This window comes from Mobula hypostoma (genome assembly GCF_963921235.1).
Source record: "Mobula hypostoma chromosome 8 unlocalized genomic scaffold, sMobHyp1.1 SUPER_8_unloc_5, whole genome shotgun sequence".
NCBI classification, from domain to species: domain Eukaryota; kingdom Metazoa; phylum Chordata; class Chondrichthyes; order Myliobatiformes; family Myliobatidae; genus Mobula; species Mobula hypostoma.
The window spans coordinates 311837-333404 of NW_026948128.1; the positions used below are offsets into that span (position 1 = coordinate 311837).

General features: G+C 46.1%; 1 protein-coding gene across 1 annotated transcript in view; it reads right to left on the bottom strand.

Moving 5' to 3' along the window:
• Positions 1 to 167, bottom strand: part of LOC134341211 (C-X-C chemokine receptor type 3-like) — a 43578-nt gene extending 43411 nt beyond the window's left edge. Inside the window, exon 1 of the mRNA XM_063039042.1 lies at positions 59 to 167. Coding sequence (XP_062895112.1) covers positions 59 to 100 — 42 coding nt within the window. The 5' untranslated portion in view covers positions 101 to 167. The remainder of the gene's footprint in view (positions 1 to 58) is intronic.
• Positions 168 to 21568: the final 21401 nt, after the last annotated feature.

A 21568-nucleotide genomic window follows, 5' to 3' on the forward strand; every position in this document is an offset into this window, starting at 1 on the left:
GTTAAATCCCTATCAAATCTTAACGTGCTGGATGACAAGTAGATACGAAGTGACATACCTGTGTCTTCTGCTCCTCTGAGCTTTGGTTCGCGGTCTCCATCTTCACAAGATCTTGCAAAGCGATGTCATCGACTTGAGTGTGTAAGTGTAATACCGGCGGGACTAAGTTCCTGCTTCCTGAATATATCGAATGGTTAGTGACTCACTGTTCCGAGATCTGATCAGTCCATTTAACTACAGAACGAATCAAATCTTTGAATTGGAAGATGATATCAGATCTAATTGTCTGGTCGCTTCCAGTGAACGGGTTTTATTCAGAGGAGTGCTGTAGTACCCTGAAAGTGTTGTCACAGGTAGACATGGTGGTGAAGGAGGCATTTGGCTCTGAGTACACGAGTCCCAATCCTTGATATCCGTGAGGCCGCACTCAGATTCCGCCGCCCAGCTATAGGTAAAATGCTATTAAGCTGGAAAGAGTTCAGAGGAGATTTACGAGGACACGAGGGTCTGAGTAATGGGATTTGGCGCGTAGGCGACTGAGGGGTCTACCATATCGAGGTGTATCAAATCGTGACGGACGTCGACAGAGTGAATGCGCAGTCATTTTCCCCAGGGTTGGGAATGAAGAACTAGAGGTACAGGTTTAAGGTGAGAGGGGAGATAATAGGAGCCCGGGATGAAACTTTTTCACACAGAGGGTGGTCTGTAAATGGAACGAGCTGCCAGACGACGTGGATGAGAGATTGGCTCAACAGGGAATGAGGGAGGAGTTGGGCTGAAGAGACTGCCTGCATGCTGTGTGACTCCAAGATGAATGTTCCTTAGCCTAGGGGACAGCATTCGGGAAGGTGGAGAGAGAAAGGAGGGAACGTTTGTGATGGGGAGGAGCTGTGGATAACATGAAAGGTGCTGGTGCAGATGATCAGACTGAAGAGGTGTAAATGGAGCAAGCTGGCTGGTGACCGAGGAGAGAGAGACAGAGAGACTGATAAATGGAATGGTGTTGGAATTGGTTTGTTATTGTCACATGCACTGAGATCCAGTGAAAATCTTGTTTTACATACTGATCAGATGGTTACACAGAGCACTGAGGAAGAACAAGGTAAAACAATAACTGTTACAAGGGGGCACTGATAGCAGACCCAAATGCAAGACACAGACACCTGAAGTACTAGGAACAGGACTAGGATTATCGAGATAGCAAGGTGAATCAGGAAGAAATGACGCTGGACATTGACACAGGCCCTGGACGAGGCTAGGACTCAGAGCCTGAGCTAGGACTTGGACTAGAAACATGGGATCTGGATGGGCAACTAGGAACAAGGAGCCTGGACTAGGAACACGGAACTCCAGAACCAGAGGCTGGACAAGGACCCGGAACCTGGGTCTTGGTTGGGACTCAGAACCTGGATCTTGACTCGGAACCAGAACCCCTGTATAGGCTAGGACTTGGAACTAGGATCTTGGTAAGGACAGGACGTGGCTACAGGACTGGGCGAGGAACTCCTGGGCTGGGTGAGGGACTCCTGGACATACAAGAACACGAAGCCTTGACTCGGACAGGACTGGAATACAGCACCTGGAACCTGGAACTTGGAACACAGGAACACAGAGCCAGCACCCCTCCTTGGGAACAAGACTTAGGGCCGGGGCTTTACACAAAGTCAGGACTCCTCCATGGGAACAGGACCTAGGGCCGGGACTCTTCTTTGGCACGGACACTAAACATGGGGACACAAAGAGACAGTTCCAAACTCAACAATAGATAGTTCCTTATCTTGGCTTGGCAAGGCTCCAGTCTCACTCCGGCAGTTGAACTTGATGGGGATGCAGGTGAAGCTTCCAAAGGAAGGGGAAGGGAACAGTCCAGCAGGGAATCCTTGGTTTGAGAAGTATTTATGTGCCAGCCCAAAATGGGAATCAGGTGCCTCAATTAAGGTACCCAATGGAACAAGGGAAAACAGGAAAACCCAGAATAAGGAACCGACGGACCGGACCATGAACCGGAATATGGACTTCATGGCCCGGACCATGACAATAAAAGAACGTCGTGTAACAGTTACAGAGAAGGTGCAATGTAGGGAGACAATAAAGGGTAAGATCATAATGAGATAGCTTGTGAGGCCAAGTCCATTTTATTAAACTAGTTTTATTAAACCATTTTATTCAGTAGTTTGATAACAGAGTGGATTAGTTTAGTTAAGACTCCACATGTTTTCATGATGCCAATCTACTTAAACTGGTAATTAAATGCATAAATAAACTGATCTGTTCTGCCTACAATAAACACAAGAGATTCTGCAGATGCTGGAAATCCAGACAACACACACAGAATGCTGGAGGAACTCAGCCAGCCAGGCAGCATCTGTGGGGTCCACCCTCCTCTCCTATCGGATTCCTTGTTCTCCAGCCCTTTACCTTTCCTACCCACCTGGATTCACCTATCACTTTTTTAGCTAATCCCCCTTCCCCTCACCCCCACCCCCCACCACCTTTTACTTCTGGCGTCTTCTTTAATGTTGTTATAGTCAGGGGTGTAAAGGGGACAAGCTCCCACTACCTATTAAATGTTCCCAATGTCATGTGTGTCAAATAGCCTCTGACAACCCAGCTTCTAGCTTTCATGTGTGGTTGAGTTACTAAGCCCAGTGGAACCCTTTCTACTGACAAGAGAAGGGGCAAAGGTGGGCTACTGGTGCCTTAAAGCCAGTCACTTCAAAAAATGGGGCTGGACCACTGTGGTTGGCAGCTCATCTAGGAGAAGGAAAACTCCGATCTCAAACCCCCACTGCCTTATGGCTATAGCCACCAATGGCAAGACTTCGGGAGTAAACTCCAAGGGAAGAATCAGGTGCTGGAGTACCTAACATTGATTTCATTGCCCACTGGCAACTCCTGCAACGCTGTTGGTACCAAACTGTATCGTCCTCTGCCATTTCTTTGGGTTCATCAGATATGAGGAGTGGGGAGGCTTGCTCTCCATATTGCACTCTCCAGGAATTTGTATCGACATTGCGACGATTGAATATCCATGGTCAGCTCTGACCGACGGAGGACCTCACTTCCTTTTCCTTTCCAATCCAGCTGAAAGGCCTCAACCCGAATGCTGCCTGACCTGCTGAGTTCCCCCAGCGCTTTGTGTGTGTTGCCCTTCTGTCAGCACAATGTCCACATCCCTCCATTCCTCACACATTCATGTCTCTGACACACTAATCCCCTCCGTCTACACAATGTCCATATCCCTCCATTCCCCACACATTCATGTGTGTGTCTGACACACTAATCCCCTCTGTCTACACAATCTCCATATCCCTCCATTCCCCACACATTCATGTGTGTGTCTGACACACTAATCCCCTCTGTCTACACAATCTCCATATCCCTCCATTCCCACACATTCATGTGTGTGTCTGACACACTAATCCCCTCCGTCTACACAATGTCCACATCCCTCCATTCCCCACACATTCATGTGTGTGTCTGACAAACTAATCCCCTCTGTCTACACAATGTCCACATCCCTCCATTCCCCACACATTCATGTGTGTGTCTGACGCACTAATCCCGTCTGTCTACACAATGTCCATATCCCTCCATTCCTCACACATTCACGTGTGTCTCAGACACACTAATCCCCTCTGTCATATCTGCCTCCACTTGCACATCAGACAGAACATTCCAAGCTCAACACTCTCTGTGTGTAAAATAACTTGCGCTGCATATCTTCTTTTCACTTTCCCCCTCTCACCATAAATGCATGCCATCCGGGACTTAATATTTCCACCCATGGGAACAAGACAATTTGTGTTAGCCCAATCTGTTCCTGTCATAATCCTTTCAACCACTATCAGATCTCCCCTCTGCCTCCACCACTCCAGAAAATACAACCCAGGTTTGTCCAAAATCTCCTTATAGCTCACACCCTCTAATCCAGGCAGTAACCTGGTGATCCTCTTCTGCTCCTTCTCGAAAGTGCCCTCATCCTTCCTGTAATGGAGACACCAAAGGTAAATGTGATGTGGCCTAACCAGAGCTTTATAAATTGAACCCGCAACCTAATTTCCTGACTCTTGAAATTGATGTCTCTACTAATAAAGGCAAACATGTCATAACCACACCCACTGTCCCAGCTCCTCTATCTATCTTTTGAGTATCAGAGTACTTATCAGATTGCAGATACTACGGTTTCTTGGTTCAATTTGTTACCTTTTGGCCTCCACCCTTTCCTTCCTCTTACCATAGAAACCATAGAAACTACAGCACGGAAACAGGTCTTTTGGCCCTTCTTGGCTGTGCCGAACCATTTTCTGCCTAGTCCCACTGACCTGCACACGGACCATATCCCTCCATACACCTCCCATCCATGTATCTGTCCAATTTATTCTTAAATGTTAAAAAAGAACCCGCATTTACCACCTCGTCTGTCAGCTCATTCCATACTCCCACCACTCTCTGTGTGAATAAGCCCCCCCTAATGTTACCTTTAAACTTTTCCCCCCTCACCCTTAACCCATGTCCTCTGGTTTTTTTTCTCCCCTTGCCTCAGTGGAAAAAGCCTGCTTGCATTCACTCTATCTATACCCATCATAATGTTATATACCTCTATCAAATCTCCCCTCATTCTTCTACGCTCCAGGGAATAAAGTCCTAACCTATTCAACCTTTCTCTGTAACTGAGTTTCTCAAGTCCCGGCAACATCCTTGTAAATCTTCTCTGCACTCTTTCAACCTTATTTATATCCTTCCTGTAATTTGGTGACCAAAACTGAACACAATACTCCAGATTCGGCCTCACCAATGCCTTATACAACCTCATCATAACATTCCAGCTTTTATACTCAATACCTTGATTAATAAAGGCCAATGTACCAAAAGCTCTCTTTACGATCCTATCTACCTGTGACGCCACTTTTAGGGAATTTTGTATCTGTATTCCCAGATCCTTCTGTTCCATTGCACTCCTCAGTGCCCTACCATTAACCCTGTATGTTCTACCTTGGTTTGTCCTTCCAACATGCAATACCTTACACTTGTCTGTATTAAACTCCATCTGCCATTTTTCAGCCCATTTTTCCAGCTGGTCCAAGTCCCTCTGCAGGCTCTGAAAACCTTCCTCACTGTCTACTATACCTCCAATCTTTGTATCATCAGCAAATTTGCTGATCCAATTTACCACATTATCATCCAGATCATTGATATAGATGACAAATAACAATGGACCCAGCACTGATCCCTGTGGCACACCACTAGTCACAGACCTCCACTCAGAGAAGCAATTCTCTACCACCACTCTCTGGCTTCTTCCATCGAGCCAATGTCTAATCCAATTTACCACCTCTCCATGTATACCTAGCGACTGAATTTTCCTAACTAACCTCCCATGCGGGACCTCTTCCCCACCTGTCTGATGATTTCTCTACTCACCAGGTTCCACCAATCACCCGCCTGCCCAATCATCTCCCTTCTTGCCAGGTTCTACCAATCACCTGTCTGACCAATCATCTCCCTTCTCACTAAGTTCTACCAATCACCCACAATCCTGATCATTTCCCTTCTCATCAGGTTCCACCCATCACCCACCTGCCCAATCATCTCTCTTCTCATCAGCTTCCACCAATCACCCACAACCTGATCATTTCCCTTCTCACCAGCTTCCACCAATCACCCACCTGCCCAATCATCTCTCTTCTCACCAGCTTCCACCAATCACCCACAACCTGATCATCTCCCTTCTCACCAGCTTCCACCAAATACCCACCACCCCCTGTCTTCTTCTACCAAGTGTCTCCCCTCTCTACTCTCAGCTCCGACGCATTTGTCATGCTATCCTTCATTGGTCAGGGCACTTTGTACACAAGTTGAGACATCGTGTTGCAGTTGAACAAGTCGTTGATGAGGTTGCACTTGGAGTATTCAGTACAGTTTTTGTCATTCTGTTATAGGAAAAACTTTGTTAAACCAGAAGAAGTGCAGGAAAGATTGACAATGATGTTGCAGGACTTGAGGAAAAGCTTAGCCAGTCCAGCTCTTTACTCTTTGTGGGGTGCCGTTACAGAAATATTTAAAGTTACGAGAGGCATAGATGAGGTGAATTAACAGTCTTTTCTCCAAGGAGATGGAGTACAAACCTGAAGGACATAGGTTTATAGTCAGAGGGCAAAGACTGAAAAGGAACTTGAGGGTCAAAGTTTTCATCCAGAGGGTGGTGGGTCAATGGAGTGAGTTGTCTGAGGCATGTACAATAGTATCTTTTAAGAGCACTTGGACAGGTACGTAGATGGGTGAGACAGAGGCAGGAAATTGGGACTAACGGGGTTGGGTGGGCACTGTGGTCAGCAAAGGGCAGGTCGGACCGCAGGGCCTGTATCGATAATGTATTTCTCTGATTTCATCCCATTCTCGGAGTATCTCCAGTGCAGTCACCCCGTTATGCAGTGACCAGAACAGCATACAGAAGCCCAGCTGTAGATGACCAGTGTTGTATAAAACTCAACTGTAACCGCTCCAATCTTATGTCCCACCTGCCTTCCTCACCCTCTTATCCACATGCCCTGCCTCCTTTAGGGCTCTTTTTACACACGTAACCCCAGAAAAATTGTGGTTTTGGCACATCGGCCTTCATAAGTCGGAGCACTGAGTACAAGAGTTATGTTGCAGTTGTATAAGGTGTTTGTGGGGCCAAATTTAAAGTGTTGTGTACAGTTCTAGTCACCTACTGACAGAAAAGAGATCAATAAACTTGAAAGAGTGCAGATAAATTTTTCAAGGATTTTAGATTTTATAAATTCAAGGTAAATTTATTATCAAAGAACATAAATGTCACCATATACAACCCTGAGACTGGTTGGCCTGAAGGTCCAATATCTGTGTGTATTTCTCTCTGCTCACTTAGTTCCCCCTGCAGTTTGCTTGTCAGCTCCACCACAGAACAGTTCACCAACAGAACCCTTGGGATTTCCACGGGCCCGGTAGCTCAGTATGTGGAACTGCTATCTCCCAGCCCTAAAAACCTGGGTTCAATCCCCTCCTCCAGTGCTGAGTTTGCATGTTCTCCCTCTGACTTTGCGGGTTTCTCCTGCGGGCTCCAGTTCCTTCCCAGATCCCACAACGTGCATGGCTGAGAGTTTAGAATCCTGGGGGGTGGGGGGGGGGAGGTTGGTAGGAACGAATGACGAGGGTGGGGGGTATGGTATTGCAGCTCATGTGAACTTTGGAACAAGTGGCCTTTGTCTGTTACTACAGCTAGTTTATCTTGCTGATTTATCCTGTACTTCCCCCTCCCCACTAAGAAGTCATCTGCTTAAAATAAAGGAACCTCTGGTTTAGTATTGACAGACTGATAGATGTGCAAGATTTGAGCTGACTGCACAACTCTGACAACAGCATGTGCGCCAGTGTGGTGAGAAAGAAATGGTCTGATCCATTGAAGAGCTGAAGGGGTGCTGGGGTTTAATCAAGTGTCGCACAGCATGAAACAGGCCCGTCAGACTGACATGTCCATACCGACCAAGATTCACATTTGTGCTGGTCCCATTTGCCCATGTTTGGCCCATATTCCTCTAAACCTTTCCTATCCATGTACCTGTTTGAAATATTGTTAATGTACCTGCCTCAACCACTTCCTCTGGCAACTCATTCCATATACAGACCACACTGTGTGTGGAAAACTTACCATCCTGGTCTCCTTTAAATCTCTCCCCTCTGGTACCCTCTACCCTCTGGTTTAGACTCTCCTACCCTGGGGAAAGACTGTGACCATACACCTTATGTCTGTCTCTCATGGTTTTACAAACCTCTATAAGGTCACCTGGGGTGTATAGGGTGTCCTATGAGGGTAAACATCTTCGGTGAAGGGGCTTGTTGTGTCCATTCTGGGGTGGCTCACTCACCTTCGGTCCCTATTGGAGACTCAACTCTCACCAATGGCTCCAAGTAGCTGTTTGCATGTGACCACATCCCAGTACATCGTTTCAACAGGCAGGGTAAACTAGGTAATGGTAGCCGGTGGGCTATTACTTTGGTGAGTTGGGGACATGCCTTTGAAGTCAGCTCTGGCGGACTAGCCAGATGTGATCTACAGAGAGATCCAAAGGCCAGTTCTCCTTTCCTGTGGCAGGACTCCTTGTAGATTATCTTAATCGTGGGTTGAGGGAAGTGGGTTGCCTGTGATGGACTATCTCACTAAAGCTTCTGTCTGGAGTTCATATCTGTCCATCTGGTCAGTCAGGAGATGCAGCTGGACATCCTTCCCACAGGAATGATCATCAAGGACACTGGGAGTCTCCACTGATCTCCCACACCCTGCTGGAAGAACACAAGACTGTTCAGAATCAGATTTCAATATCACTGGCCTATAACGTGATTTTTTGTTTTGTTCTGTTATAGAGGGTCAAAGGGAACATGCTGAATTTCTTCAATCTCCTGAGGACGTAGAGGAAATGGTGAGCTTTCTTGGCCATTGTGTCTACATTATTGGACCAAGAAAGGCTGTTGTGCTGATATTGTGAGAGTGGATGTTGTTGAAGTGGAAGTTCTGTGTTTCAGATGTAGGACTTGAAGCTTTAACTCAAGAGGCTTTAACTCAGGTTGGGAAACTTCTAGGAATATCAAGCTCTTGACCCTATCAACCTCAGCACCATTGACATAAATAGGAGTTTTTGATGTAAACACCAACATGACAGAGGAAAGAAATTACATTTACTGCTGTTCAACTTCCTCACCAAGGACAGTGATGGTTTGTGGTGGAACGCATTGAGGCAGAAGGAGAGGGAGCAGTTGATACATGACCACAAGTTGCAAAATTCATACATAAGTCTGAGGCACAGGGGACCAGAAGAATGATTCATTATGACGACAGTGGAACGTGGAAGAATGTGTTAAATCAAAGGAAGAGGTTTTTAAAGTTGACACAAATAACACCAGGGTGTGAACTGGAGTGCCAAAACCACAATGAACAAAGATCAGATTAAATTTAAAGGACATTAATAATTGATTGTTGTTATCATCTGATGTGGTTCCTTAAAGATATCATAGCCAAAAGGGGTGTAGTGGGGATAAGCTCCCACTACCTATTAAATGTTCCCAATTAAAGAACCCTCCTGACTCCAGGCATCTTGTTTCTAACTTTGTATGTTTGTTTGATGGTTGTACTATAGCCTCTACTGTGAAGATCAGGGAGGCCTGGAGAGAGGAATTGGGCATTGAACTATCTGAAGCTGCCTGGGACAGGAGTTTGTCTATGATACAGGCTTGCTCTGGTAACAGCAGTCACCAACTGATCCAGTTTAAAGTTGTCCACCGTTTTCACTATTTTAAACTCAGGGTGCACAGGATTTACCCTGTTTCTCGCCAATGTATGATAGATGTCAAGGGACAGCGGGCATGATGTCACACACCTTTTGGTTTTGCCCTTCACTCACTGGATTTTGGTCCAAAATATTTGACTGGTACTCAAAGGCCTATAAAAGATCCTTCCCCTTGGAAGCTGGTCTCGCCATCTTTGGCTGTTCGCAATCTACTCTATGCTTCCCTACAGCCATACAAAAGTCTCTGATGCTGGGGATGACTGTCGCCAAAGGACTTAGCTTGAGGGAATGGAAATCACCCTCTCCCCCTTCCTTCCAGAGATGGATGGCTGACATGATCTCAGTCATACAGATGGAGAGACTCAGGTTCTTGAGAACCAATTCAGTTAAAAAATTTCAGCTATCTGGGATCCATTTCTTGCCTACCTGGACGAGGCCGGGGGCAGATGAACAATCTCCCCCCAGCTGATTTCTCACGGCCCTCATTCAAGACTTAATGTTTAGCATTTTTGAGCACTCTGTACAACAGGCATCCCTCTAATGTTATGTCCCTTTTTTTTGCTTATTTTATTTTTACACATATCTGAGCTTATATGTTCTTGTTGATTTTATTGTTTTTTGAGAATTTTGAAAATAAAGTATTACAAAAAAATGCTCCCAATGCTGTGTGTCCCAAAATAGCCCCTGACAACCAAGTTCAGCTCCCAGCCTTCACGTATGGCTCAGTTACTAAGCCCAGTGGAACCGTTTCTACTGACAGGAGAGGGGCAAAGGCAGGCTACTGGCGCCTTAAGCCCAGTCGCTCCGGGCAGATGGGGCTCGTCAGCCGAGGTTGGCAGCTGATCCAGGAGAAGGGAAACTCAAACCTCAGCTGTCACGCAGCTGTACCCACTCAGGGGGAAGGCTTCAGGAATAGAGCCCAAGGACAAATCCAGGGCTGAAGTCCCCAAGGCAATCCTACGTTGAGTTAAATGGTGACCGGATAGCACTGGTGCCAAGCTGTACTGGTCTTTGCCACTCCTTTGGATTCATCATCTGTGCGGAGAGGGGGAGCCTGCTCAATGGGAAACAGCTTGCTCTCCATCTCGTGCTGCCCTGGCTTACAGTATGTGTACAGCACAGAATGATCGGACACAACACCTATGATCAATCCCGACCGACGCAGGGCCTGTACTGTTGTGTTCAGTTCTGGTCGCTTCATTATAGGAACAAGGTGGAAGTTTGAAAGAAGATGCAGAGCTGGTTATAAGGATGCTGCCTCGATTGGAGATCATGTCTTCTGGTTGAGTGATTGAGCTGGGTCTTTTCTTTTCGTAGTGAAGGAGGATGAGAGGTGACTTGATAGAGATGTACAAGATGATAAGAAGCGTAGATCGAGTGGGCAGCTGGAGCCCTTTAGGTGACTAATTCGAGGGGGCATACTTGAAAGGTGATTGGAGGGAAGCTTGGGGAGGGGGGGGTTGCCAGAGGTAGGTTTTTCACAGAGAGTGGTTGGTGCTGGAATGCACTGCTAAGGCTGGTGGTAAAGTGAGATATGTTAAGGATATATGAGAAACACTCACATACGCACACGGATGAAAGAAAACTGGAGGGTTTTGTGGGAGGGAAGGGTTAGATTGATCGTGAAGTATTTAAAGCTCTGCACAATATTGTATGGTTAAGACCGTGTATGTGCTGTGAATTGTAGAATTCAGAATTAAGTGTAAACACTACTGAGGAAGTGCAGTTTAGGGAAACAATAAATTGCAAAATCTTAACGAGGTGAAGGGCCCGTCTTATACCAGGGTCTTGGTAGCAGAAGTCCTTCTCCCTGGTTGCGACCTTGCCCCTGACTGTCTCCCAGCACTGCACTTTCTCTGTCGCTGTTACACTTTATTCTGCCTTGTTTTGCCTTGTTCTACCTCAAAGCTCCTTGTCATGACATGATCTGTATGAACAGTGTGTAAGGCAAGATTTTTACTGTATCCCGATACATTCAACAATAGCAAATTAATTCCAAGGGTGCTACGTGCTTTTGGGTGCTTGTATCTTCTATCCAACACAAGGAGGGAGAAGAGAGAATGTCCTGGATTTACTGGGGTTTTTCATTATGTTGGCTACATTACTGAGGAAGTGAAAAGTGTAGACAGAGTTCAAAGAAGGGAGGTAGGTTTCTGTGATGTGCTGCCAGCCCCCACAAAATATAATGACAAAACTATTGTCACTGGGTTTGGGCAGGCGGATGAGCAATGGAGATATAGCTCCCTTACAGTCAGGGAGAGAAGAAAATGCAATGCGGTGTAAGGAACTGGTGGGAAAATTAAATAATCTGTTTGCAGGGCAAAGAATTCTGCAGAATGTGGTGGATTTACTGGCAAAACAAGGGAAGGACAAAAAGGGAATTGGAACAGTTAGATCCCAGGAGCCCTCTGAACTACACCACAGATCCCAGATCCCAGATCCCAGTCATTCGGGCTCTCATGCATTCAGAGAGAAGTGGGGGAGGAGGGAGGGAGGGTGAGAAAAAGGAACAGAGGGAGAGAGTGAGTGAAAGGTAGAGGGGGAAGGGAGTGTATGCGTGAGAGAGTAGGGGGGTGATAGGGACAGGGGGAGAGAGAGGGACAGAGAGAGGCAGTGAGAGACAAAGGGGGAGAGAAAGAAAGGAGAGATGGAGAGAGTATGAGTGAGAGAGAGATAGAGGCAGAGAGGGGGTGAGAGAAAGAGAGACAAAGCAGGGGGAGAGGGGGAGAGAGAGTCAGAGGGAGAGAGTCACGGAGAGGGAGTGAGAGAGAGAGAGTGGGTGTGTGTGGGTGTGTGGTGTGTATGGTGTGTGTATGGGTGTGGGTATGGGTGTGTGAGTGTGTTTGTCAGAGAGTGTGTGTGAGTGTGTGGGTCAGTGTGTGTGTGTGCAGGAGGAGGGGAGAGGGAGAGAGACCATTACTTTGGCATTGTGGCATTTTCTGTTAGAGTCACTTCATGTGGGTACGTCTGCACCTAGTGTCACTCTATGTACACATGATCATTGAATGTAGATACATGTAGTCTAATCTTATTTACTGTGTTTGTTGTTTTGTTCTCTCTGCTTACTGTCTGTGTTTTTATGCTGAGTGGATCAGACTGACAATCATTTTGTTTCCCTTTACTCTGGTGTACTGAAGAATGACAATAAACAATCTTGAATTGTGAACCTTTAGGGACTGAGGTATGGAGAGAGATTGAATTGGATGTGGCTTTATTCCTGGGGACGTGTGGGGTGATCATACAGAGGTGTGTAAAATCACGAGGGGCACAGATAGGGTGAATGCACACAGTCTTTTCCCCAAAGAAGGGCAGAGGTTTAAGATAAGAGGGGAGAGACTTAACAGGAACCTGGGGGTCAACATTTTCATCCAGGGGTTCGTCTGTGTGTGGAACGGACTGCCAGAGGTAGTGTAGTGGGTGATGTAGTACAGCACACTAACAATGTTTAAAAACCACTTGGACACGTACGTGGAGAGGACAGGTTTAGGATGCGGAGCAAAGAGGGGCAGATGAGACCAGCTTAGACAGGGCGTCTGGGTCAGCATGGCCCAGTGGGATGAAGGCCTTTTCCCTGTTGTGTGACTCCTTCATTCAGGATCTGGTTAGGACATAGGTAGTTGCCGTAATGCTGCACTGGCAGGGATCAGTAATTCCCTGTCGGACACAAACCCAAGGGTGGGAAACAGTTTCTTGCTCCTGGGACGGACCAGAGAGATTCTCATGGAAATCTGAAAGCCAGGTGGCGGAGAGACTGACCCGCGGATGGAGAGTCTAGTAAGCGTTGGAGAGGAGGGATTGTATTGAGGACCATAAGATTTAGGAGCAGGACTAGGCCATTTGGCCCACTGAGTCAGTTCTACCATTCCATCATGGCCAATTTATTATCTCTCTCAACCCTTCTGCCTTATCCACATAACCTTTGACACCCTTTCTAATCAAGAACCTATCAGCCTCTGCTTTAAACATAATGTCTTGGCTTCCACAAATTCACCACCCCTTGGTCAAAGACGCATGCTTGATCCACCCTAGAGATCCCGAAGCTGGCATTGCCACCTGTAGGATCTTTCTGTGCCTCCTCCACCAACACCTACCCCCATCCTGCCCCTCAACCCCAGAAGGAGTCCCTGTTTACCCAGCAGAGTGGAGCTCATCTGAGCTCTGCCCTCCGAACAGTCACAGGAAATAACACGGTGATGCAGACAGTCTTCACTTCCTTTGTGAATTACTGCAAAAAGAATTCTCAGAGACAGCAGTTCAAAGAAGTCAGACAATTTTACAGAGAAGGAACCCTTCAGCTTGAAACTTTCCCACCTGCCTCCACTAACCCTGGTGTCAAAGTCGCAGCAAGGTAAAGACTGACAAAATGTCCCTCAAAGCTAACCAATAAGATCAAAGACCTTATGCTCAATACCTCCTTGTGCAATTGGATCCTGCATCTCCTCCACAATCTCCATTAGCACAGGTATACCACAAGGCCATGCACAAGGTCGCTTTACACCTACAACTGTGTGGCTAAGCACAGCTCCAATGCCATATTCAAGTTTGCTGACCACACCACCGTTGTAGGCCGAATCAGCATCTATTCAATTCAATACAGGAAGAAGATTTAAAATCTGGCTGAGTGGTACTAAACGACAACCTCTTACTCAATGTCTGTGTGGTAAACCATGTATATATGTTGTAACTGGGTTAACTGTCCAGACACTCCCCTCTGCTGACTGCCCCTGTGGCTTCTCCCATAGAGTCCTGTATAAAGGTGTTTCACCTTGCCCCTCCCCCTCAGTCCGGGGGCAGACACTCACCGTGGAGTTCGTGGAGGTCATATTGTACAGCGAATAAAAGCCTTTCAGTATTTTACTAAACCTCAGTCTTTTGGAGTTATTGAAGGTGCTTCAGTCCGCAAGACCAAGAAGCTGATTATTGACTTCAGGAAAAGAAATCCAAGAACCAGTCCTCATTGGAGGGTCAGAGGTGGAGGATTAACGGTTTTAAAATCCTCAGTGTTACTATTTCAGAGGACCTGTGCAATCATGAAGAAAGCACGGCAGCAACTCGACTTCCTTCGGAGTTCACGGAGATTCAACATGACATCAAAAACTTTGACAAACTTTTATAGATGTGTGGTTGACAGTATACTGACTGGCTGCATCATAGCCAGGTATGGAAACAGCAACGCCCTTGAACAGAAATCCTACAAAAAGTAATGAATGCAGCCCAGTCCATCACGGGCAAACCCCTCCCCACCACTGAGCACATCTACACGAAACACTGTCGCAGGAAAGCAGCATCCATCATCAGGGATCCCCCTCCACCCAGGACATGCTCTCTTCTCACTGCTGCCATCAGGAAGAAGGTATAAGAGCCTCAGGACTCACACCACCAAGGTCAGGAAGTTATTAGCGCTCAACAATCAGGTTCTTGAACCACAGGGGGTAACATCCCTCAACTTCACTTGCCCCATATCTGAACAACCTATGGACTCGGGTTCAAGGACTGTTCATCTCACGTTTATATGATGCTTATTTCAGTGGGCTGGGAATCAGAGCACCAAGTCAGTAAGGGAAGGTTCGGACTGGAAAGTAGATGTCAGGGGAAGTACTGAAAGACAAAACCGAAATAACGTGTATGGTGGATTGGATAGTTTGAAGTGTGTATATTTTAATACTAGGGGTACAATGGGTAGGGGTGATGAACCTAGAGCATGTATCAGTACATGGAACTAAGCATTACTGAAACTTGGTTTAGAGAGAGGCAGGTATGGGCCATTAATGTACTCGGTTCTTGAAGTTTTAGAAAAGGAAGAGGAGGCGGTAGAAGAAGGGGTGGAGTTGCACTACTAGTCAGGGAGAATCTCACAGCCATACACAGAGGAGACATAATGGATTAAAGGTTTTGAAAGGGTTGAATTTGTTAAGTGTATCCAGGAAGGTTTCTTAAATCAACATGTGGATGGCCCAATGAGAGGAGAAGCCGTACTGGACCCGGTAATGAAGCTAGCCAGCGATTGACCTTTCTGTGGATGGACAATTAGGGAACAGTGACCATTTTCAGGATAGCTATAGATAAGGATAGATAGGGTCCTTGTGGGAGAGTTTTAAATTGGATTAGTGCAGATTACGAGGGCATGAGGCATGAACTAGGAAGAGTTAATTTGGAACATCTTTTCTCTGGCAAGACCACATCTGAGACAGCATGGGGATCTGACACCTCCCTCCCCTTTCTCGTTCTCTCTGTCTCTATCTCATGAGATGTCTATTATAAAATCACTAACTCTCACAGCTTCTTGGACAATACCTCTTCCCACCCTGTTGCTTGTAAAAGTGCCATCCTCTCTCTCAATTCCTCCTTCTCCGCTGCATCTGCCCTCAGAATGAGGCTTTTCAATCCTTCTTCTTCAAAGAAAGGGGCTTCCCTTCCTCCACCATCAACACTGACCTCAACTGCATCTCTTCCATTTTGCACATGTCTACTCTTACCCCATCCACCTGCCATCCCACCAGGGATAGGGGTCCTCTTGTTCTCACCTACCACCCCAACAGCCTCTATGTCCAGCACCTAATTATCCATGACTTCTGGAATCTCCAACAAGATCCCACCATCAAGCACATCTTTCCCTCCCCCCACCCCCACTTTCTGCTTTCCCCAAGGACCTCTCCCTATTCGACTCTCTTGTCTATTCGTTCCCCCCACTGATCTCCCTCTGGCACTTATTCTTGCAAGGGGACAAGTGCTACACCTGCCCCTACACCTCCTCCCTCACTACCATTCAGGGCCCTGAACAGTCCTTCCAGGTGAGGCTACACTTCACCAGTGAGTCTGCTGGGGTCATCTACTGTATCCAGTGCTCCTGGTGTGGCCTCCTGTATATCCATGAGACCCGATGTAGATTGGGAGAGCTTCGCCAAGCACCTATGCTCTGTCTGCCAGAAAAAAGTGGGATCACCCTGTGCCCACACATTTTAATTCCACTTCCCATTCCCGTTCTGATATGTCTATCCATAGCCTCCTCTACTGTCATGGTGAGACCACACACAGGTTGGAAGAACAACATCTTATATTCCATCTGGGTAGTCTCCAACCTGATGGCATGAACATTGATTTTTGAACTTTCAATAATGTTCCGCCCCTCCCATCCCCTTTTCCCTTTCTCACCTTATCTCCTTACCTATCCATCACCTTCCTCACAACACGCTGGAGGAACTCAGCAGGTCAGGCAGCATCCATGGAAACGATCAGTTAATGTTTTGGGCCGGAACCCTTCATTCATCACCTTCCTCTCAGGCTCCTCCCACTTTTCTTTCTTCTATGGCCTTCTGTCCTCTCCCATTAGATTCGCCCTTCTCCAGCTTTGTATCTCTTTCACCAATCAACTTTCCAGCTCTTTACTTCTCCCCTCCTTCCTTCCAAGTTTCGCCAATCACCTTGTATTTCTTCCTCACCTCCCCCCTACTTTTAACTCTACTCCTCATCTTTTTTTCTCCAGTCCTGTTGAAAGGTCTCGGCCTGAACATCGACTGTACTCTTTTCCATAGATGCTGCCCGGCCTGCTGAGTTCCTCCAGCATTTTGTTTGTGTTGCTTGGATTTCCAGCATCTGCAGATTTTCTCTTGCTTGTGATTGGCTACGTGGACAGTCAGGTTGTGGATCTTGGGTAGGAGGTAGAAGCAAGCAGTGCGGGGTAATGGAACTATGAGTTTGGTGGCAGTCAATGGCAGTTCTTCAGAGTTGCTGAGGTCAGTGATGGTGTTGTAGGCAGTATTCAGATTGCCCAGAGTGGGGGCCTCTTCGAGGGGTAGGTATGAGGAGGCGTCTGAGAGTTGCTGTCTGGCCTCAGCAAGGTCGATGTCCGTGTGCCACACCACAACAGCACCCTCTTTGTCTGCGTCTTTGATGGTAAGGTTGGGATTGGTGTCGAGAGAGTGGAGGGCAGCGCATTCAGAGGGGGTAAGGTTTGAGGAGGAGAGAAGAGGGCTCAAGTCAAGATTGTTGACGTCTTGTTTGAAATTGAAAATGAAACAATCCAGACCAGGCAAAGATCCAAAGCAGGGTGTCCAAGAAGAGGAGGAAGGTTGAAGATGGGAGAAAGGATCTTGCCGAAGAAGTGGGCTCTGAGACAGAGGCAACAGAAGAAGAACTTGATGTCATGTTGGGTGCAGAACTCACTAAGGTGCGGGTGTCGGGGGACAAAGGTGAGCCCTTGCTTTGGACAGAATGTTCTAGCTCAGACAGGGGAAGGTCGGAGGGAATGTTGAAGACACGGCAAGGAATGGAGCTGGGATGAGAGCAGCAAATCAGAAAGCTGCTAGATTATTTATAGAAACCCCCCCCCCACATTAATTCCACCTCCCTCTCTGCCCAAGTCAAACATGAACTCAGAAATGCCACTCTTCCTGCCCCACCACCTCTCCTTGTTGCAGGTACCAAACCCCCCCTGCCCCCGTGTGTGAAAAACATACCCTGTGAAAGATACAGACTCACATTTATTCGTCACATGTACATTGAAGCATAGAGTGAAATGTGTTGTTTCTGATAACAACCAACGCGCACAAGGCAAGTGTCGTCGCACATTCTGCCACCAACATAGCAAAGTCAAAGTAAATTCCTTATCAAAGAACATATATGTCTCCATATGCTACCTTGAAATTTGTTTTCTTGCAGACATTTTAGCGTGGTGGTTACCACAACTCGGGGTGTCAGAGTTCAATCTGCTGCCCTCTGTAAGGAGTTGGGACGTCCGCCCTGTGGAATGGGTGGTTTCCCCCCAGGGTGCTCTGGTTTACTCCCACAGTCCAAAGGTGCAGGTTAATCGGGCGTTGCAGATGGTCGGCGGGTTGCTGGCGGCGTGGGTTATTAGGCTGGAAGGACCTGTTCTGCATTGTATTGCTACAGTAAATAAAATAACATAAGTCAAATGTTCAGCAGAACAATACAAGCAGCAGCAGCAACAACAGCAAAACAAGCCCCTTTTCCATTTCCCACACACAGAGTCAGGGCTCCTACCCCAGCCTAGGCCACCTCTGGGCCTCTCGTCCTAGGCACTGGACTCTCTGAGTCAGGCCTCCAATTCCCAGGACTTCACCCCTGAAGTTGCTGATCATGGCTTTGACCTTCGGGTCTCGACTTCCGGACTTGCCTGGACCTTTAACCCTGTTGACTTGTGGTGCCACCACCCCTGGTGATCTTGTATAACTCAGAGGTCCCTGTAGTCATGCCGACAGTGAATGTCAAATGCCTTTCTATCGAATAGACTTTTTACTATTGATCTGAAGCAATCTATTGATACACTTCAGCTGCCTGAGTTCTACCCAAATCCAGGATGAAGGGACATCTCACTTCCAGACTAACTACTCTGAAATGGCTTCCTATGTTATTTTAAAATTGATTTTAAAGGTCCCTTACCTGTTTTTAAAGTTCTTAATAGTTTGGGACTGAAGTGCACCAACAAATCACTTTGTTTTATAATCCCGCTCAAGCTCTCAGGTCTTTCCCCACGTCTCAAATTTAAACCATCTCTCTCAAAAATCATTAGCAGGTCAGCTTTTTACAATTATGTTCCTAAACTGTGGCATTCAATATGTAAAACTATAAGGGATGCAGACTCAGTTGACACTTTTAAATTCCAGCTCAAAACCTATTGATTTAACCTTGTTAACTAACATAATCTTGTCTTTTATTATGTTTATATTTATTTTTGTTCTTATTTTATTTTTCATATTTGTACATTTATCCCATTGTAAAGCACTCAAAATGCATTATTTGTATGAAAAGTGCTCTATAAACAAAAATATTATTATTGTATTTTTATTTTTCTCAGCTCAAGCTGGTGAAACCTGAGGTATGGGCATAGCCAAGCACTCTCATTTCTCAGTTGCTGGGAACTTCCAGACTATTCCAGTGGCGTTTAGCATTGTGGGTTTCTGAAGATTTACATTTGCAGTCCAAATTATTTAATGCTATTGTGTAGTGATTTTGGGATGATACCAGTTGCAGATATTACTCTTGGGACAATGTACACCTCGTTCATGTTCCAGAGTTTTTCAATTTCCTCTTTTAATTCACCATATTCCTGGTGTTTTCACTTACCGATTTCTGTAAGTTATGAGTGTTTGGAATGGCTGTATCTATCAAGACCTTAAAACATAGGAACAGAGTTAGGCCATTCAGCCCATCGGCTTCTCTATTTCATCATGGCTGATGCAGGATCCCAGTACACCTGCCCTCTCACCATATGCCTTGATGTCCCGACCAATCAAGAATCTATCAACTTCTGCTCTGGATACACCCATGACTTGGCTTCCACCGTAGTTTGTGGCAGAATATTCCATAGATTCACCATACTTTGGCTAAAAAAAATCCCTCCTTACTTCTGTTCTAAAAGGTTGCCCTTCAATTTTGAGGCTGTGCCCTCTAGTTCTGGATACCCACACCAGAGGAAACATCCTCTCCACATCCACCTTACTGAGTCCTTTCAACATTTGGTAGGTTTCAATGAGATCCCAATGCATTCTTCTAAGTTCCAGTGAGCACAGGCCAAAGCTGCCAAAAGCAACTCATAGATTAACCCCTTCATTCCCAAGTCATCCTTGTGAACCTCTTCTGAATTCTCCCCAATGACAATACATCCCTTCTAAGATATGGGGCCCAAAACTGCTGACAATACTCCAAATACTCCAGCCTGACTAGTGTCTTAGAAAGCTTCAACATTATCTCCTTGTTTTTATACTCTCTTCCCCTTGAAATAAATGTCAACACTGTATTTACCTTCTTTCCAACAGACTCAACCTGTGAATTAACCTTCTGGGAGAATGCATGAGGACTAAGTCCCTTTGCACCTCTGATGTTTGAATTTTCTCATCATTTAGATAATAGTCTGCACTATTGTTCCTTTTACCAAAGTGCATTATCATACATTTCCCAACACCATATTCCATCTGCCACTTTTTTGCCCATTCTTCCAATTTGTCTAAGTCCTGGTGCAATCACATTGCTTCCTCAGCACTACCTACCCCTTGACCTATCTTTGTATCATCTGAAAACTTTGCCACAAAGCCATCATTCCACTGTCTAAATCATTGACAAAGAATGTGAAAAGTAGTGGTCCCAATACTGACCCCTGAGGAACACCACTAGTCACTGGCAGCCAACCAGAAAAGGCCCCAGTTATTCCCACTCACTACCTCCTTCCTGCCAGCCATTTCTCTATCCATGCCAGTATATTTCCTGTAACACCACAGGATAGAATCTTGTTAAGCAGCTTCATGTGAGGCACCTTATCAAATGCCCTCTGAAAATCTAAGTAAATGACATCTACTGACTCTCCTTTGTCCACCCTGTTTGATACTTCCTCGAAGAATTCTAACAGATTTTTCAGGCAAGATTTCCCTTTACAGAGACCATGCTGACTTTGACTTATTTTATCGTTAGTTTCCAGGTACTCTGAAACCTCATCCTTAATAATGGACTCCAACACTTTCCCAGCCACTGAGATTAGGCTAACTGGCCTATAATTTCCTTTCTTTTGCCTTCCTCCCTTCTTAAGGAATGGAGTGACATTTGCAATTTTCCAGTCATTGGGACCATGCCAGAATCAACTGACTCTTGAAAGATCAAGACCAATGCATCCGTTATCTCTTCAGCAATCTCCTTCAGGTCTCAGATGTACTCCATCTGCCCCAGGTGACTTATCCACCTTAAGACCTTTGAGCTCACCTTGCACTTTCCTTTGCAATAGCAATGGCACTCATTCCTGCTCAGTGACACTCACGGACCTCTGGCACACTGCTAGTGTCTTCCACAGTGAAGGCTGATGCAAAATACTCATTAAGTTCATCTGCCATTTTATGTCCCCCATTATGACCTCACCAACATCTTTTTTCAGTGGTTCAATATTAACTCTCACCTCCCTTTTATTGTTTATATAACTGAAAAAACTTTTAGTATCCTATTTTATGTTATTGGCTAGTTTGCCTTCATATTTCATCTTTTCCCTTATAGCTTTCATAGTTGTCTTTTTTTGGATTTTAAAAGCTTCCCAATCGTCCATCTTCCCACTTACCTTATATGCCCTGCCCTTGGCTTTTATGCAGTTCTTAACTTCCCCTGCCATTCGAGGACTTCTTTGCTGGAACCTATCTATTCCCAGAAACATTAGCCACCTCCGTTCCACTGTCATTCCCACCAGTATCCCCCTCCAACCCATCTGGGTAAGCTCCTCTCTCACGCCTCTGTAATTCCCTTTATTCCATTGTGATACTGATACATGT